General features: G+C 30.7%; 1 protein-coding gene across 2 annotated transcripts in view; it reads right to left on the bottom strand.

Moving 5' to 3' along the window:
* Positions 1-19,467, bottom strand: part of LOC106087154 (calmodulin) — a 59,701-nt gene that overhangs the window by 15,606 nt on the left and 24,628 nt on the right. The window contains exons 1-3 of one of the 2 annotated variants that reach the window (XM_013252081.2): positions 16,453-16,638; positions 16,179-16,353; positions 1,363-1,605 (exon numbers count right to left, since the gene is read on the bottom strand). In XM_013252081.2, the coding sequence (XP_013107535.1) occupies positions 1,363-1,605; positions 16,179-16,353; positions 16,453-16,455 (421 nt within the window). In that variant the 5' untranslated portion in view covers positions 16,456-16,638. Of the gene's footprint in view, positions 1-1,362; positions 1,606-16,178; positions 16,354-16,452; positions 16,639-19,467 lie in introns of those variants that run through there. The other variant, XM_013252080.2, reaches the window with a different exon arrangement.

Here is a 19,467-nt window from a genome sequence, read left to right as displayed (position 1 = left end):
AGCGGTTATATTTTGGTCTATATTAGTCCATTCCTCCATTATCACCTGTTGCATTTGACTCTTGCTCGAAAAATTGCGCGTTCTCAATTTGCGTTCGAGATGTTCCCAAAGATGTTCAATTGGGTTCAAGTCGGGACTTTGAGGAGGAGTTTTAATGACTTTGGGGCAGTTATACAGCATCCACATCTTGGTATTTAAAGCAGAATGTTTGGGGTCATTATCTTGATAATATTGAAAGTTATTACCAAGCCCAAGTTTTACAGCACTATCTTTTAAATTCCTCTTTAAAATGTCAATGTAATACTTATGATCCATTACTCCATTAATAATTTCAAGATTTCCCGCTCCTGAAGCCGCCATACACCCCCAAACCATTAAACCACCTCCACCATGTTTTACAGTAGCAACTGTGTTTCGTTCTTCAAGCTCTGTATTTGGTTTTCGGTACACTATGACCTTTCCATCGCACCCAAAAAGATTAAACTTGCTCTCGTCTGCAAAAATGACTGTTTTCCAAAATGATACGGGCTATTTTACATACATTTTTGCGAAGTTTAGCCTTTTCACTCGGTTTATTTTATTTATAAAGGGCTTCTTACGTGCAGTTCTTCCTCTGTAACTATGCCTTTTGAGTGTATTTCGAATTGTTTGTGTAGTAACTTCCTTCCCTAAATATTCCATAGTGTTTTTACGAAGAATGGTCGCATTTGTCTTCGGAGTTTTCTGAACTTGCCGCACTAGCCAACGCACATCTCCAACTGAAAGTGCTTTTGGTCGACCAGATCTTGGTTTATTGTCAACAGTTTTCGTTTCTGTCCACTTTCTGATGATGGATTGTATAGTAGATCGTGGTCTATTTAATATTTCACTGATAGTTTTTTGAGTTAAACCATTCCTGTGGTGTTTTATTATCAAAACTTTTACCTCATCAGAAACCTCGTTTTGCTTACGACAAAAACTATATTTTCAATGAAATTAAATATTTGCTGTCAAGGGCAAAGCCTCCTTTACTAAATAAAACAGAAAAGGGGGATTCCCAAATAATATTTGAATTTGACTTTGATGATAGCACATCAATGATGAATACTTTTTTTGTTCTGTTTTTGGTGTTATTATATAAAATTGCATTTTTTGCGCTAATTAAATTTATTTTTTGAATTTATTTTAAAACATATTACGAAAAATAAACTATTGCATAAAACTGCATTATTTGTTTACTTTAAATTTTCTTCAATTACCCAAAATAAGTGAATTTATTATCAATTTTGCTAATGATGAATACTTTTTTTGACCGCTGTATATAAAATTATCATGTCGATTTGGTTTTATAGACCAAAAAAACAAAAACAAAACAACACCTACCTTCGTAATTGACTTGACCATCACCATCGATATCAGCTTCTCGAATCATCTCATCGACTTCTTCGTCTGTTAACTTTTCACCCAAATTTGTCATGACGTGACGCAATTCAGCCGCTGAAATGAAGCCGTTGCCGTCTTTATCGAATACTCTGAAGGCTTCTCGGATTTCCTCTTCACTATCGGTATCCTTCATTTTACGGGCCATCATTGTCAAGAACTCGGGGAAATCAATTGTGCCGTTGCCTAAGGAGAGGTAATAGGAAATTGGAGAAACCAGAAAAACATTAGAAAAATACGCATACACTTTAATTTAGGTCTAAAGAAATAAATCCTAGCTAAGGGCAAAACGCAGAAGGTCCACAGAAAATTCAATTAAAATAAAATTTCAAATTGTTGCGCATTGCTCGAAGAAGAACATTAACATAAATTATCATTTGTTGGAGAAGAGTACATCTCTTGGGTCGATTTATTGTTTTAATGTAAAGAAGCTATCGCTGCTTGAAGGAATCACCTTTAATCCAGGGCTAAATTAATGAAAGCCTTGTCGCCCTGCTGCTACATCTTCCAATGGCACACACACACACACACGCGCGCATAATTTAGGTGTGGTGCTGCTCATGACATATTGCCAAAGACCATGAAGATAATGGAATTTGTAATAAATTGCAAAGAACGAACACTTAAATTATTTGACATAACACCCAAAGCACTCTCCCAACTTGGTGAGGTCTCAGGCGGCAGGCCTTTCTTCTAGAATTTCCTCTAACCGATTTTGGCACTGTACTTTGCCAGGCAGAGGAAAAACAACCAAACCTTAAAATATTGCTAAAAACAATATTGAAATGTGTTTGTTTTGTAATTTACTTTTATTCTGGAAAAATGTACCTCCCTACCCATCTCTCCAACTACCCATCAAAAGATATAACAATTTGCATGAAAACAGGGACGGGCTTTACAAATAAGAGTGTATAGAAATAACAAAAAAAAAAAAGTCATATTGAAGCATTATGAAAATTACTCTTTCGACAGCAAACCAAAGCCGTAACAACCAACCTCTCCCCTATCACCTGCGGCAAACCTCTGGAAATTTTTTGTTAAGTCCTCACTCTCACCCCCTGCCTCATAGACAGACAGATAGATGAACTAAACAAAAAGCAGTCATCAAAAGAAGGAAGATGAAATTTCATTATCGCATTTTAGATGAGAAAATAAAACCAAATATAATGAAAACAATCCACCCACATCCACCTCTGTCTTCCTTTGAGAAGAAGACGACGACGACTGAGTTCACTCTCTTTCTTGGCAGCAAGAATAACATTAGAACGTCATTCATGTCATCCATGATGGGTTTTTGTGTCTTTCAGGTCTCTGCTTAATGGAGCAAGTTTATGAAATTATTTCACACTCTTATCCCAAATAATCACCAAAAACAAATCTCCAAGGCAAGATGAGGGGATAAATAAAAGGAACAAAAAATTCTGTAGGGGTTTTATTGATGCCTCCTTACTTCTCCCCTTTCGAAAACAGCCATATCTCGCTGTGGCCACATTGACAAACGGATTTTTTTTTTAAGGAAAGTAAATTTCTTTATGCCTTTGTCTCAAGTGATGCCAAGAGAGAGTGAATGTGTGTGCGAGTGTGTCTGTGATAGCATAGGATGGTGTCAAGTGCAGGAAGGTTGAGTGGCTGGCTGACTGACTGACTGTCTGGTTCGCAGTTTGGGTGGCTACTAGCTATCTTATATTTATGGCTTTTATTTGCCAAATGTGATTTTATTACTTTTCTTTGGGAAAATGTCTCATTAGAGGGAAACAATGTTACAAAAAAAAAATATCCTGGTCTTGAGTGCCATTGTTGCTGTTAATGATGAATGTTTTTAATTTAGCGGTTTAATTTTTGGTGTGACATCTCTTACACAAACTAAGTTTAAGAAAAACAAAAAAATCCTCAGGCTTGTTTAAAAAAAATCCCTAATTCTGAATGAAAATTAAATTCCTTTATGTTAAAAAAATTAGAAATTAGATTTGTCGTTGATGACAATTTAAAGGAAATTGTCGCTCATAATGTCTTCAATCAGCTTGCTCGGATTTCAAGTACGGGGGTCTTTGGTTCGATACCCAATATGGGCCTACGGATACCAGCTGTTTTGTCATTGATGACAATTTAAAGGAAACTGTCGCTCATAATGTCTTCAATCTCAACGTTTCACGCCCGGCAACCGAATTAACAGCATGCTAGGATTGCCAGTGCAGGGGTCTTGGGTTCGATACCCACCATAGGCCTACGGATACCACAGTTGCGACAGACCGCAACTGTTGTATCTGTATTCAGTAAAGGACTGCCACTCTTACCTTACCTAACCTAATGTAACCTTATGTTTGGAATTTTAAAAATGTTTGTCGCTTATATGCTGATTTATGGCTTTAATCAGAAAATTGTTCCCTATTGTCATATAATTCTAATTTGTCATAGACGACAAATTATATTTTTGTCCCCTAAAATATCATCGACGACAACAGGGGAAACATCACTCGCTAAAGTTGCCATTAAATCGAAGCAAAAAATCTCTCAATTCCTTATTGTCATATAATTCTAATTCGTCATAGACGACAAATTATAATTTTGTCCTCTAAAATATCATCGACGACAACAGGAGAAACATCAATCGCCGTTAAATCGCAGCAAAAAGTCTCTCATCAATTTTTTTTTTGCAAAAAGTACAATAATGATTAACCGCAGATAGATCAAACAAGTAAAAGCGTGCTAAGTTCGGCCAGGGCGAATCTAGGGTACCCACCATCATGGTGTCTGCTAAAAATGTACCCTTATTAACAGAATTTATATTTGAATTTTGGTCTCAAGAAGTCACATCGGGTTATCGGTACTTGGGGAGGCCTATATCACCATATTGACCCCCGGCACGGGATAGCTGTGAGCAAAACACAGGCTGGAACAGTGAATTCCGATCTGTGTGGTTTTCATTGCTGTCACGAGTAGCTTAGCTGCGAGCTACCGGGCGCTTCCACAGGTTGCGGATAGTGGAATGCTCCATACGGAGTAGCTATGTTTGCAGTCGCGGACAATCAGCGGTATCGCGGACAATCAGCACAATACTGAGTGCCTATGATGCTCGAAATAACAAGGCGAGTTATTGACACCTTTAAAAAACCAATGACCACCCTGTTCCCGCGGCGATCGGTCCTTTGGACCGGAACGAACTTGCTCACCTACATGATCGCCATCGCCACCTCCACATGAAAATGTGGTTACAAAATAGGGGTTTGGGCCAAATTTCAGCCAAATCAGGGGTAAACTGAGACGTCTAATGGCTGAAGAAGTCAAATCCGGGGGTCGGTTTATATGGGGGCTACATCTGTTTATAGACCGATTCGAATGATACTTGACACGGATATTGTAAGTAACAAGTCAAGTCTTTGTTCCATATTTCATCGAAATTGGATGAACATTTAGGGTTCTAGGGGCTCAAGAAGTCAAATCCGAAAATCGGTATATATGGGGGCTATATCTGTTTATAGACCGATTCGGATCATACTTGGCATGGATGTTGAAAGTCATAATTCGAGTCTTTGTTCTAAATTGCAGCGAAATCGAATGATAATTGAGGCTTCTAGGGGTTCAAGAAGTCAAATCGGAGGATCGGTTTATATGGGGGCTATATCCAAATCTGAACCGATTTGGCCCAATTGCAATTCCCGACGACCTAACACCAATAAGAAGTATCTGTACAAAATTTCAAGCGGCTAGCTTTACACGTTCGACCGCAATAGTGTTTCGGCGGACGTACAGACGGACATGGGACGATCCAGAATATATATACTTATGTATAAAGATAAAATTGCTTTAAATTGATAAATTTTCATAAATATTTTTTTTTTTTATAAATTTAATACCAACATACTTTCATTGAACTTTGTTTTTAAATTTTTAAAATAATTTTTAAAATATTTATAATTTTCCCAAGTTCTCTGCATGACTCTTAATACCCATAAAGTATAGGCCCATCATTGCTTTGTTGGCAACAAAGAAAGTAAAGAACCTGACAATCCACCGTAAGGCCAAGGACGGACAACGAGGGGGCCCCTGTTGGGAACAAAACGAAAGAACATGAAATAATGTCTGTACTATGTATTTTGGCGCTTTTTGTTTTAATTTAGGAAATTCCAACTAATTGATATTTAACACTTAATAGACAAACAAAAACAGCAAAATAAAAAAGAAATAATAAACGGCAAACAAGATAGCCAAAATCCTACAAATTTAAAGCCAAACAACCAATAGAGCGCATTGCCCAAAAATAAAAAATAAATAAAACAACAGCATATACAGACATCACTCATTCCTTCGACAATTGTGGGGTATTGGAAATAAATATTTCAAATATTTTACTGAACAGAAAAAAAAATCATTAAAATTTAAAATGTATAGTACTATGGGCTAAACCATGCAGGCATGGTTGCTATATGACTTTTTCCAGTTGGACGGCGCTTCTTTCAGCATTTTTTTTTTTTTTGGCGTTTTGAAAGAGAACAATTGTCGTAGCGAACCAACAGTGGCATAAGATATTTTTAAATAATGGGGAAAGAAAGAAAGTGATTGCAAATAACTGAGAAGTCTGCGAATCATACCAGAGACATGGCTACTTATTTAATAATTTCAAATAAATCCCTTGATGGTACTAAATTTAGTACTAAAAAGTTGTCAAGAATAAGCACATTTTCCATGTTTCACAAATTACAAAGTTCAACAACTTAATAAGAGTACAAATTGGCACCAAATTTAGTACCAGGTTTTAAAATCATTTGATGATACTAAATTTAGTACTGAAACCCCAATTTGAATGTTTTACCATTTTTCATCAGCATTCATAAGGCTAACCACTTAATAATTGTACTATATTGTAGGTACCACATTTAGTACCAGGTTCTAGAATACGCTGATGGTACTAAATTTAGTACTGAAAAACCAATTTGCATGTTTTACCATTTTCAAAGGCTAACAACTTAATAATAGAGTACAAATAGGTACATTTAGTACCTGGTTCTAAAATACCCTGATAGTGCTAAATTAAGTACTGAAAAATTTGTTAAAACTTAACCCAATTTCCATGTTTTACCATTACGAAGTCTAATAATTTATAGGAGACCATTGGGTACCAAGTTTTAAAATCCCTTGATGGTACTTAATTAAGTACTGTAGGTTTTCATGGTTTACCATTTTTAAAGTCTTACATCATCATTCAAAATTTAGTACCAGGTTTTAAAAGCTCTCAATTGTACTAAATTTTGTACTAAATATTTTGTCAAAACTTAACCCAATACGCATGTTTCGCCATTTTCGAAGTCTAACAACTTAACAGAGTACAAATAGGTACCACATTTGGTACCAGGTCTAAAATCCTCTAATGGTACTAAATTTAGCACTAAAAATTTATCAAAATTTAACCCAATTTCCATATTTTATCATTTATCAAAGTCTTACAACTTAAGAGAGCACAATTTGGAACCTAATTTAGTATCAGGTTCTAAAATGCCTTAATTGTACTTGATTTAGCACTGAAGAATTTGTCAAAACTTAAGCCAGTTTCCTTGTTTTACCATTTTCGAAGTCTAAAAACTGAATAGAGCACAATTTGGTACCAAATTCATTACTAGTTTCTAAAATTTATTGGTGCTAAATTTAGTACTTAGTTTTGTAAGAAAAGAACACAACTACCTAGTCTAACAACTTAATAGAGTAGAAGTCGCTACCAAAGTTAGTATCAGGTTTTAAAATTTAGAACTTATTTTGTTATTAAAGTTTTACTAATTATTAAGCCTAACAACGTATTGGACTATAAGGTGGTATCAAGTCTAGTAGCAGGGTAATTGTTAACAATAAATATGTTTTAAACGTTTTCCAGATTTAGTACTAAAGAAGACAGATAACATCCTAGTTTTTAGACTTATTTAATTTTTTTATGTTTATTTTTTTTTAATATATCTGCTAAAAGCCCATTTTCTTAATCTACCTGTTTCTAAAAGCAGCCTTTTAATACAACATCTCTCCCTATTCTAATAGCACTGTGTCTAGTTCGAGTGTCCTCGGTGTCTATAGCATTTAATTTTCTCCCTCCAACTTTCACTTCCAATAGATTCAATAATTCTATCACAGAACATATGGAATAATGATGGGTGGGGTAAGGTAGTGGTATAATGTGATGGCTTCAGACGCTCACTATTGTGCCAGACAAAAACACAATAGGACCAGCAGTAATAGCAGCAACAACAACAGTTTTATTTGGTTATAATTTTTGTTTTATTACGAGCATTGTTTTCCTCAACATGCATGTGTGTATTTATATTTGTAGATCGCATTTGTCTGTACATCTGCCTCTCTATTTAAATACTACACAGAAAAATGGCAAATAAATATGGTATATTCATTTTGCAGTTAATGAAAAGACCAAATAAGAAGAGGAAAAAAAAATCATAACACTGAGAAAATCTTATAACAAATAATGTATAATTTTGAAATTATGTAGTACTAAATTATATTTCCAATGGAAAAAGTAAGATTTTTCGCAATACTATTATAAACTTGCTGTTTGTACTAAATTCTTAGTTATCGTTTTCCCTTTGTAATGTGTCAGCTGAAATTTAGTACTAAAAGGAAGAGAGAAACATATAAAACATTGTATCTGCTAATGGATAGTATAGTATAGAACTTAGTACTAAAATGTTTAAGTACTAAAAATAATACTAATTTTAAGTTCTCTTTTTCCCTTTGTAATGTTTTAACTGAAATTTAATACAAAAAGGAAAACAAAAACAAATAAAACAACGTATCTGCTAATGGAAAATATTGAACTTAGTACTAAAAATATTTTTTGGTGCTAAAAATAATACTAATTTTAATTAAGTTATCTTTTTCATTTTGTAATGTTTTAGCTGAAATTTAGTACTAAAAGGAAAACGTATACAACATGGTATCTATTAATGGACAACATTGAATTTAGAACAAATCATGTTTTAGTACTAAAAAAATTTTAGTAGACCATTGAGCACTTGCTGTGTTCTTGTCCTACGGTTTGTTGAACGAACAGGATGGTTCCAAAGGGGTGCCAAAAGCTACGGCGTAGGTACATCCGTGCTTGCGTCGGGACGGGCACTTCTTAACCCCACGCTCGAGTTCTCCATTCCTCCTGTCTTTCTTTTATTCGTGCATGACCTCTAGTCCGAGGACTCACATCTTCTTTATTTTCCCTATCTCTCTCTCTAGGGTACCACAATGGGCTAAACTGGCCTCCGAGTGAAGTCACCTTTGGTGGGCATCCCATTCAACCTAACCTAACCTAACAAAATTTTAGTGCTAAATATGTTGTAGTACTAATAATATTTTAGTATTAAAAATGTTTTAGTACTAAAAGTGTTTTAGTACTAAAAGTATTTTAGTACTAATAATATTTTAGCGCTAAAAATGTTTTAGTACTAGAAAATGTTTTAGTACTAAAAATGTTTAAGTACTGAAAATGTTTTGGTACTAAAAATGTTTTAATACTAAAAATGTTTTAGTTCTAAAAATATTTTAGTACTAAATTATATTTTCAGTGTGAAAGATTGTTAAATTTTTCGCAATAATATTATATACTTGCTGTAAATTTTAAATGATCTTTTTTCCCTTTCTTTCATCTCAAATTTAGTACTTAAATGAAAGAAACAACATTGTATCTACTAAAGGACAATATTGAAATTAGTATCAAAAATGTTTAGTACTAAAAGTGATTAACTACTAAAAATGTTGTAGTGCTTTAATTGTTTTTGATTTTCCCAATTTGTACTAAATGTTTAGCCATCTTTTTCCTTTAAAATCTTAATCTTACCAATAGACAATATTGAAATTAGTTTTAAAATAGTTTAGTACTAAAAATGTTTTAGAACTAAAACTGTTTTAGTACAAAAATGTTTTAGTACTAAGAATGTTTTAGTACTAACAATGTTTTAGTACTAAAAATGATGTATGTAAATTATCCAATCTATACGATAAATTATATAATGTATAATTTAGTACTAAATTTCATCATCATATCATATGGCACTAAATATTTTTTCTTGGCGGAACATTACTTTCCCGAGACACAACTCGCTCATTGGTAATAAATGTTTTCCTGGTACTAAATCTTCCAGGGATTCTTATTCGACCAAGTATATTACTACATAAACTTATATGGTACGAAAAAAGCCAATGGTCTTAAACATTATATGGTACTAAATAATCCAATGATACTAAATCTTTCGAAGGTACTGAATAATCCCAACGGACTACATCATTATGCGGTACTGACTCTTTTAAATGGTACTAAATCATTCTATGGTACTTAACTGGTAAAACGTATGGGAGTACTAAATTAATCAATAGTACTTAAGTTATCCCATGGTGCTAAATTCTCCAATGGCACTAAATCTTCGAATGTTACTTAATCTTCCTGCAAATTTCCAAATTTTGCCCACTAAGGAACTGGGGCAAACTTCTTAGAGTGCAGTCCGATTCAAGGTTAAGCTCAATGATAAGGGGCCTCCTTTTTTTATAGCCGAGTCCGAACGGCGCACCGCAGTGCGACACCTCTTTGGAGCGAAGTTTCTACATGGCTGAAAAGTTTGATAGTCTCATCGGGACTCGAACACTGGCGTTCAGCGTCATAGGCGGACATGCTAACCTCTGCACTATGATGTCCTCCTCTTAATCTTCCTAAAGCACTAAATAGTTTTATGATACTGAATAACTCGATGGTACTAAGACCGCAAAATCTTCTAAAGGTACTAAATCTTTTATCAGTGACGCATCATGATATTGTATTAAATAATCCTATGGTACTAAATCACTCTATTGTACTAAATCATTCTATGGTACTAAATCATTCTAAGGTACTAAATCATTCTATGGTACTAAATCATTCTATGGTACTAAATCATTCTATGATACAAATTCGTCCTATGGCACTTAATAGTCCAATTATGGTTCTATATTGGTTTATGGCATTTCGTTCTTATTTCCAAGTCTACCAAGTATGTGTAATACTAAATCATACCATGACATGGTACTAAATCTTGGTTTAGATTTTATAAAGCTAATTCTAAGTTAAGTACCGTAACTTTGTAAGATGACTATTTTTAGCTGACTAATTTACTGATGATCAATCTTTATGGCATCCTTTTACTTTGTTTAATTGTCCAATTGGAATTTTGCTGACTTTGGGCCCCCTGTCTCACCTTAAGGCATAAAGCTCTTCCTTTCTTGGTAATTTCTTCTTCATATATTGTTTTTCTCATTTATAAGTCTTTGTTTGTTTAGTAAAGTACAACAGAATGAAAATACGTTTATAATGAGGTTTTATATTAATAAAGGTGGCAGGAAAAGCGATCTAAGGCATAATATTTGCATTGTGTACTCATAGAATATAGCTACCACCATAGACAGACATTGTGCTGATGATGATAGGACCAGACAACTAAAGTACTGTAGAGAAATTACCCCAAGCGTATCTTCACAACAGTCTTAATAATAGACAATTAATTTCCATCATTACTGGCTGACTGCTTGCTCTTCTGATGATTGCCTATATAGACGGACAGAGAGACCGACCAACCAACCACCACCACCCATCCACCTACGAGCAAAATTTTCAAAGAAAACAAAGAAAATCTACGTTTTGGCCCCACACTACTAGCAAAATTTTAATAACAACAAAACAAGTTAATAATTTTGTTTTTGGCTTTTTGTTGATGGTGCTATATGTGGGTTGCCACAAAAAAACGCACGTGGAAATGTATTCTGAGGAGAAAAACAAAAAAACATAAATTATGATTATATGTGAGAGAGATCTTTTATGAAATGGAAAGATTGGAAAAATCATATTATTCTTGTTGTTATCATCATATGCTAATTGATTTTTATCCAAATTTTTATTATCTTTTTTTTATGTTTTGTTTGCTAAAGAGAAAGCGCTTGTTTTTTCCCATTTCTCATTCAGCATTTGTTTGTATTAATTGTTGTTGTAGTGAATCACATAAATTATCATAAATGGACATCTTAGTACGCTCTTTAACAGATAAGACAGATACACTATGCCGTACCTCTGTCCGTCCATCCGTCCGTTTATTCGCGCATAGAGTGGGTGGTGTTGAATTGGGATCATCCCAATGGGTTGGTGGGTGCACAAATGGTGAATAAACAAAACAAATTGTTTGTATAGTCGACATGAAAAAAGAACCAGGATACTCCATTAAATATTGGGGGAATTTTTTTATATGCCTTTTAGCATACGAAAGTTATACCTTAATACATTTTCTCCTATAGGGTCTATTTGTATAGCAATATTTAAAAAGTATTTTAGCAGTTCCTGTGCCGTCATTTCGAATCTCAGATAAGCATTTGCCTTAAGATAAGATATTTTGCTCGAAATGGTAAAAAAAAAAAGTTTTTTTATGTGTCTAATGAATATTAGATTAAAATAATTCAATTTTAAAAATGACACTGAATATGGTTTCAATTACCATTGAATAGGCGGCACATATCTTATCGAAATTACCTATGCATGCTTCAAACCTATGAATCTATAGCTTTCGACATTATCGAATGGAGACAAAGTCCACAAAGTTTTCAGTAATGATAATACCCGTGAGTTGGGAATAAAATAACATAGTTTTTAATGTATTTTTTTTTATTTTACCATCGAGGTCAAGTTGGGAACCTACATATATTTGTTTTTTACATTTTCAGTTTTTTTTATTTTTTTATATTTTCATGTTTTTATCTTTTTTTATTTTATTTTTTTTTTTTATTTTTTATTTTTTTTTTATTTTATTTTATTTTTTATTTTATTTTTTATTTTATTTTTTTTTTATTTTATTTCTTTTTTTTTTTTATTTTTTTTTTATTTTATTTTTTTTTTTTTATTTTATTTTTTTTTTATTTTATTTTATTTTTTTTTATTTTATTTTTTTTTTATTTTACATTTTTTACTTTATTTTTTATTTCATATTTTTTTTAATTTATATATTTTTTATTTTTTTTATTTATTTTTTTATTTCTTTTTTTATATTTTATATTTTTTAATTTTTTTTTATATTTTTTAATTTTATTTTATATTTTTTAGTTTTTTTTTTATATTTTATATTTTTTAATTTTTTTTTTATATTTTATATTCTTTAATTTTTTTTATATATTTTTTTGCTTTTATAGTTTTTTTCCATTTTTATATATATTTTTTTTAATTTTATAATGTTTATATTTTTTTATTTTAAATTCTTTCAATTTTTTTTCTTTTATATTTTTTTTAATTTTTTATTTTATATATTTTTTTTTCATTTTTTAATTTATATCTTTTATTTTTTTTAGTATTTATTTTATATTTTATATCTTTTTTTATCTTTTATTTTTGTTATTTTATATCTTTTTTTTATTTTACATTTTTTTGTTTTTTTTATATTTTTTTATTATTTATTTTATATTTTTTTTTATATTTTTTTATTTTATATTTTTTTGCTTTTATATTTTTTTTTCGTTTTTATATATTTTTTATATTTCTATTTTGTTTATGTTTTTTTATTTTTATATCTTTTGTGTTTTTATACATTTTCTTTTTTGTTTTTATATTTTTTTTATTTTTATATTTCTTAATTTTTATATTTTTTTATTTTTATAATTTTTGTTTTTATATTTTTTTTGTTTTTATATTTTTTTTTTAAATTTTATATTTTTTATTTTATATTTTTTTATTTTATATTTTTTGATATAGTTTTATATTTTTTTATTTTTATATATTTTTTACATTTTTATTTTTTTAAATTTTTTTATTTTTATATTTTTTGTGTTTTTATATATTTTCTTGTTTTCACATTTTTTTTATTTTATATTTTTTTATTTTTATATATTTTTAGTTTTATATTTTTTTATAATTTTTATTTTATATTTGTTTATTTAATATTTTTTTATAATTTTTATTCTATATTTGTTTATTATATATTTTTTATAATTTTTATTTTATATTTGTTTATTTTATATTTTTTTATAATTTTTATTTTATATTTGTTTATTTTATATTTTTATATTTAACAGCATTTATATTATTTTATTTTTGAATGTTTCTTAATTTCATGTTTTTTTTTATTATGTTTATATTTTTACATTTTATTATTATTTTTTGTTGTTTTTGTATATTTTAACTTTTATATTTTTTCATTTTTATATTTTATATATTTTTTTTATTAAAATATTTATATTTTTTTGTATTTTTTATATCTATTTTCCTTTTATATATTTTTTATTTTTATATTTTTTTATTTTTATATTCTTTTATTTTTTTTTTAATTTAGAATTTGTATACTTTTTTTAATTTTTATGTTTCTTTATCTCATATTTTTTGAATTTTCATGTTTCTTATTTTCATTTTTTTATTTGTTTTATATTTATACATTTTTTTTAATTTATTTTTTTTTACTTTTTTTAATTTATTTTTTTTTACTTTTTTTAATTATTTTTTTTTATTTTTTTTTAATTTATTTTAAAAATTTTATACTTTTTTTAATTTTTATGTTTCCTATTTTCATATTTTTTTATTTTTATATTTTATTGTTTTTTGTATATTTTTTTTTTTTATTTTTTATATTATATTTTTCTTTTTCATAATTTTTTATATATTTTCCGTGTTTCTTTAAAACATTTTTAAATTTTTTTAATATATATTTTTTGTATTCTTTTTTGAATGGTTTTATATTTTCTATATATTTTTTCATATATTTTTGTATATAAATATATAAAATATAACAATATAAAAAAACATATATATAAAAAATATATTAAAAAAATAATATATAAAATTAAATTTTTTTGTTTATATATTTTTTATATATATATTATTATAATTTTTTCTACTTATATATTTTTATATATATTTTTAATATATTTGTCGAGTTTTTTTTAAATAATTTTTTTTAATATATTTTTCGACTTTTTTTTAAATAAATTTGTTTAATATATTTTCGAGTTTTTTTTAATATATTTTTAATATTCTTTTTCGAATTTTCTTATATTTTTATATTTTCTTTTTAAATATTTTCTATGTATATACATATATTTTTTTAGTTTTTGTTTAATTTTTAAATTTTTCTTTTCCAATTTCAGAAAATAAATTTTTCTATACCATATTTTTAATTTTCCCCTTTGAACCTGTTCATCTAAAGTCCATTGAAGTTGCCAAGCAACAACAACAATGGGGTTTTGCTGAGGCTTTAATTTTTTTGATACACATGACAGGACCTTTGCTGGCAATGCGCATGTGCCTTAGCAAAGCTTACTTTGGAAAACTATACATATAAGGCCAAAAGGCAGGATAAAAGGATGGTGTTGCTACAAATACATCATCAGCATAAAATCCAGGGTACAAAAGGTATACCTTGAAGTTGTATGTACAACACAACTAGCAACAATTTAGTTCAATGATATATGTATGTAGTAAGAGAACAGGGTAATAGTTTGTGTATAAGAGAATTTTTGTATAAAATATATGTGGAATAGTGCTAAAAATGACTGCATCATAATTTTTATGCATTTCGAGGGGCCCTTAATATCTAAGCAGTCTAAATGAATGTGATAAAAGTCGAAAAAAGGATAAAGTTTAGATGAAAAATATGACCACCACGACCACCCCCGCACCGTCAACTCATTCGAATAATGTGGCAAAATTTAAATTAAATACAAAATCCAATTATAACCCCCATCAGGAAACAAAAATTAAATTATTTAAGGCTGCAGCAGCAGTGGCTAAAGCAGCCGCCATCATCAATGCGACAACACACGCTGGTTTGGTGATTTGTTTTCGAGGATTTTAACCTTTCCTAAAATAGAATTTCTCATATATAACCATAAGCATGTGCAAAAACGCACGGCAAGTAAAATTATACGACATGACGAAGCGAGACGCATCGCCTTTTTTTTGTATTTGTTCATCTTGCTGCACTTATTAACTGTGTACACCCCACCAGCAAAAGCAAGGAAGAAATATTTTCGTTTATATTCTTAGCAAGAAATGACACTTTCATAGCATTAAAAAAAAAATAATAATGCAATATTGGTGCAAACATTTAAAAAAGTCAAAAGACTAAGAAAATAAAAAAGAGTAAAACCTCATTTATATATATGCAATCTATTTTTACTTGCGGATTTTTATGAATAAAAAACTATAAAAAGATGATGAGTGGGAAAATAGAAAACAAAATTTTGAAAGAGACAACAACAAAAATATTTTCTGTGGCCGGTTTTTAAAAATGTTGGTCTAATGTAATTTGGCTTCATACATCATGGGACAGTTTGAATATTAAATTTTAAAAAGATCTGGACAACCTCAGACGGTATGCAGTAACTTCATCTTTCAGAAAAACTGAAAGAGCTATAACCAATTTTCATACTTGGTGTAGATTTTATAAGCAAACTGAATTCTAAATGCAAAATCCAAGCTATAGGTGGCAGCAATTGAATCTTCAGCAGCGAATCCATATACGATGTAAAGTCAATTTGCACCAGGTAAGGTATGAAAGTTGGTAAACTTCAACCACATCGTTAAGGTAATTAAAATTCAGAAGTATCAATAAAATGTTGTCCTTCGATTAATACGGCATTTTATCGAAAAAAATTACCAGGTTATGAATGAATGGAGTGAAAAAACTTCACTGAAACCAATTACATTAAGCCCTAAATGGTTAGTCCCTAAGTCTGTTTCTCAATCAACCATATAATCTATCATCTATCATTTGTTTACTTACCATCAGCATCGACTTCATTGATCATATCCTGTAATTCAGCTTCTGTGGGATTTTGACCAAGTGATCTCATGACTGTGCCCAATTCCTTTGTTGTGATGGTGCCATCGCCATCTTTATCGAATAGTGAGAAGGCTTCTTTGAATTCGGCGATTTGTTCTTCTGTTAGTTGATCGGCCTGGGAAAAATATAGCAAAAAAAATTATTATTAGCAAAAAATCATTATTTAATCATTCATTAAAGGAGAAAAAAGGCAAAATTTGAAATTTGAGATTACCATTTTTTTCTAGCTGTGCTCAGGCAAATAATATTCACACACTCCGTTTAAAAACCTCAAAATGCTAATAAAACCACAGCGAACGAACAAATTACAAAGGCAATAACGTTTCGCGTTTTCTTTTCCTTTCAAAGATAAAATATAACCGCAAAGCTTTGTTATTGAGAACCGCTTGCAAGGTTAAAGTTTGCTCAGACAATCTCACAATCGCAGATCTGTAGCTAAAGTTCTTATGATGTTTTGTTCCTTGTGTTGTATGTTTTCGGCTATTTTTTCGAAGAAATTTTTTTCTCCTAATTGTTTTTTGTGTGTCAAAAGTAATTTGACTTGTTAAGCATATGCTAAACGATTTCACAACTCAATAATATTTCTGTTAAACTCATTTTCAAACCAAAGTAGATAACAACAATCACGGTATTGTTGAAGGTATGAATATACAATTACGAAAAGCATGCAAATTCAGGGCGCGAATCGCAGCCTTGCTGCTAACCTCCCCCATACTCCTTCCTTCTTCCATATGCTACCACCAACACACCGATTGACCGACCATCCGCAGCAGTTGGCACTACTGAGCGCCAACACCAAGAAAAAGGTGTTAAATTTCAAAATAACATCACACATTATTATTCTAGAGGACTGGAGGAGGAGGGGTGCCGCCGTATTGCCCCTACCCACCATTCACTTTTTAAGGTAATATCGTCGTCTGACGTCAGCAGATGCTTGATATGATATATTTACATATAAATGCCATATAAAATAAAACTAAATAACTTTTAAATTGCACAGCACGTAAAGTAAGCTACAGTTGAATACAAAATGGTTGATTTTAAGAGAGTGAATATTTTCTTCAAAGAAAAAAAAAAACTTAAATCCAAGGATAAACGAAAGTCAAAACTTAAAAATTTCCAAAAAGTTTTCAATGTTTCTGAGAGAACAACCCTGCAATTTAAATTTTGCAGGGCTGTTTGCGAATCATCTACGCGCCTTTGTTATTGATACATATCGTTTATCGATAAATTTAATCAAAGCTAGCTATCCGGCCGATTGTATCGTTAGGCATAGCACTAACAAACAAACAAGTAACATGCCAAGAAGATGGAAAATCAGTGAAACTTAACTAAAAACAATTTAAAATCAAAATCAAAAGATATAGGATTGATTTATTAACACTACATGCCTGTATTGCCTTCCAAGAAAACAAACAGTTGTGTCCAAGGAGAAACGAAGAACAACCTTACTCATTTCAAAGAAGCATTCTGCAAAGTTGTAACAAATCTGCAATTTTAAGCTTACAGGGCTGCTCCCATATCAGTAATTGCCCTTTGTAGATGGTAATACATTATAGTCAATGCATACAGACTATCGTAAAACGAAACATGCCTAGCTTAATGCCAATGAACATGCCAACATCACAAAATTAAGTTTTTTTGAGTGGCTGGCTAAATGGCATAATTTCTATTGTTAAAAATGTAGAAAATTTATAGTTGTTGTTGTTGTAACCACATTTTCATGTGGAGGTGGCGATCCTCGTCAAGCTCGTTCCGGTCCAAAGGACCGATCGCGGCTGAAACAGAGTGGCCATTGGTTATTTAAAGGCGCCAATAACTCGCCTTGTCATATCTAGCATCATAGGCAACTCAGTATTTGTGCAAGAACCGGTGCCACCCAACCTCTCACTGAGACTCTCCTACTTCGTATGGAGCATTGCAGTATCCGTAATCTGTGAATCAGTATCCGTAGCTCGTAGCTAAGCTTCTCTTGACAGCAAAGAACACCACAAAAATCGGACCTCAAAGTTTCAGCTTGTGTGGTGCACACAGCTATCCCGTACAGTAAACATCTCAAGCCAATGATGGGCAACAAAAACAAATTTAAACAATGCTACCCCTTTCTACAACTATGCAATTTTAAGTTTACAGGGTTGCTTATATTTCTCACTAAGGGTTGGTATTCTATTCAGCTTTTCATGTGAAAAACTGTCAAACTCCATATAAAAACCAGTAAGGAAAGGCAATAGTCGGGCGGTGCTGCTATAAAATACCCCGCATCTACCTTATAAGTAAAAATTGGGTCGTTGAGGAAAGCGTTGGCAAGATTGGTCAATAAGTGCGTTTGCTGTGGCTCCAAAAATGGAAATCGGGCGATATATATAGGGGAACTTTATTTAAATCACCAGTAATGTCGAGAGTCGTAAAAAAATCTCTCCTGCCAAATTTCGGGTGTGTCGGTTAACAAATGACTACATTATTGCAATATTAGTTCAAATCGGACCAACATATATATACGAGCTATATCGGTATCTTAACCGAATTCTATCCAATTCACCAGTGGTGTCGGGACTCATAACAGATTCGCTTGTGCCAAATTTCGTGAGATTCGGTTCGCAAATAACGATATTATTCCACTATTAGTACATATCGGACGAACATATATATGGGAGATATATATAAATCTGAACCGATTTTGTCTAGTTTCAATACTCTTCGTCTCTAGGCGATCAGTAATTTGTGCACAAATTAAATTGATTGCATAGAAATCTGATGTCCAATAATTAATCATAGCTGTGATTTATCGATAACAATAAACGCAACAAGCTGAGCGCCAAATAAAGGCAATTTGTACCGTTATAATGATTTATCGATAACAGTAAACGAAACCATCTGAGCGCCAAGTAAAGACAATTTTTACCGTTATAATGAAGTCATATTATTAAGCGTTAGAACATTGAAAAAATTCAACAAAATTAGCAGGCAAATTTTAGAAAGTGCAATAACAGACAAATTAGTCTTTTAAAAATTTATTGTTGAAATCATTGTATGGCACAATAGACCAGGCTAATATTGGCTTAATATTTGAGAAAGGTTTATTAATCCATTTGACTTTATTTTTAATAATCCCTTTTAAAAAGACAACTTGAGAATGGGTATTTTTCTCTAACTCGAAATCGTGCTATTATTTGTGTTTCTGTGAATCAATATACAATAGGTATGTAGATGGGCTTTTATTATATTCTTC

Source organism: Stomoxys calcitrans, chromosome 5 (genome assembly GCF_963082655.1).
Source record: "Stomoxys calcitrans chromosome 5, idStoCalc2.1, whole genome shotgun sequence".
NCBI lineage: Eukaryota > Metazoa > Arthropoda > Insecta > Diptera > Muscidae > Stomoxys > Stomoxys calcitrans.
This window is presented reverse-complemented; position numbering and strand designations above follow the sequence as displayed.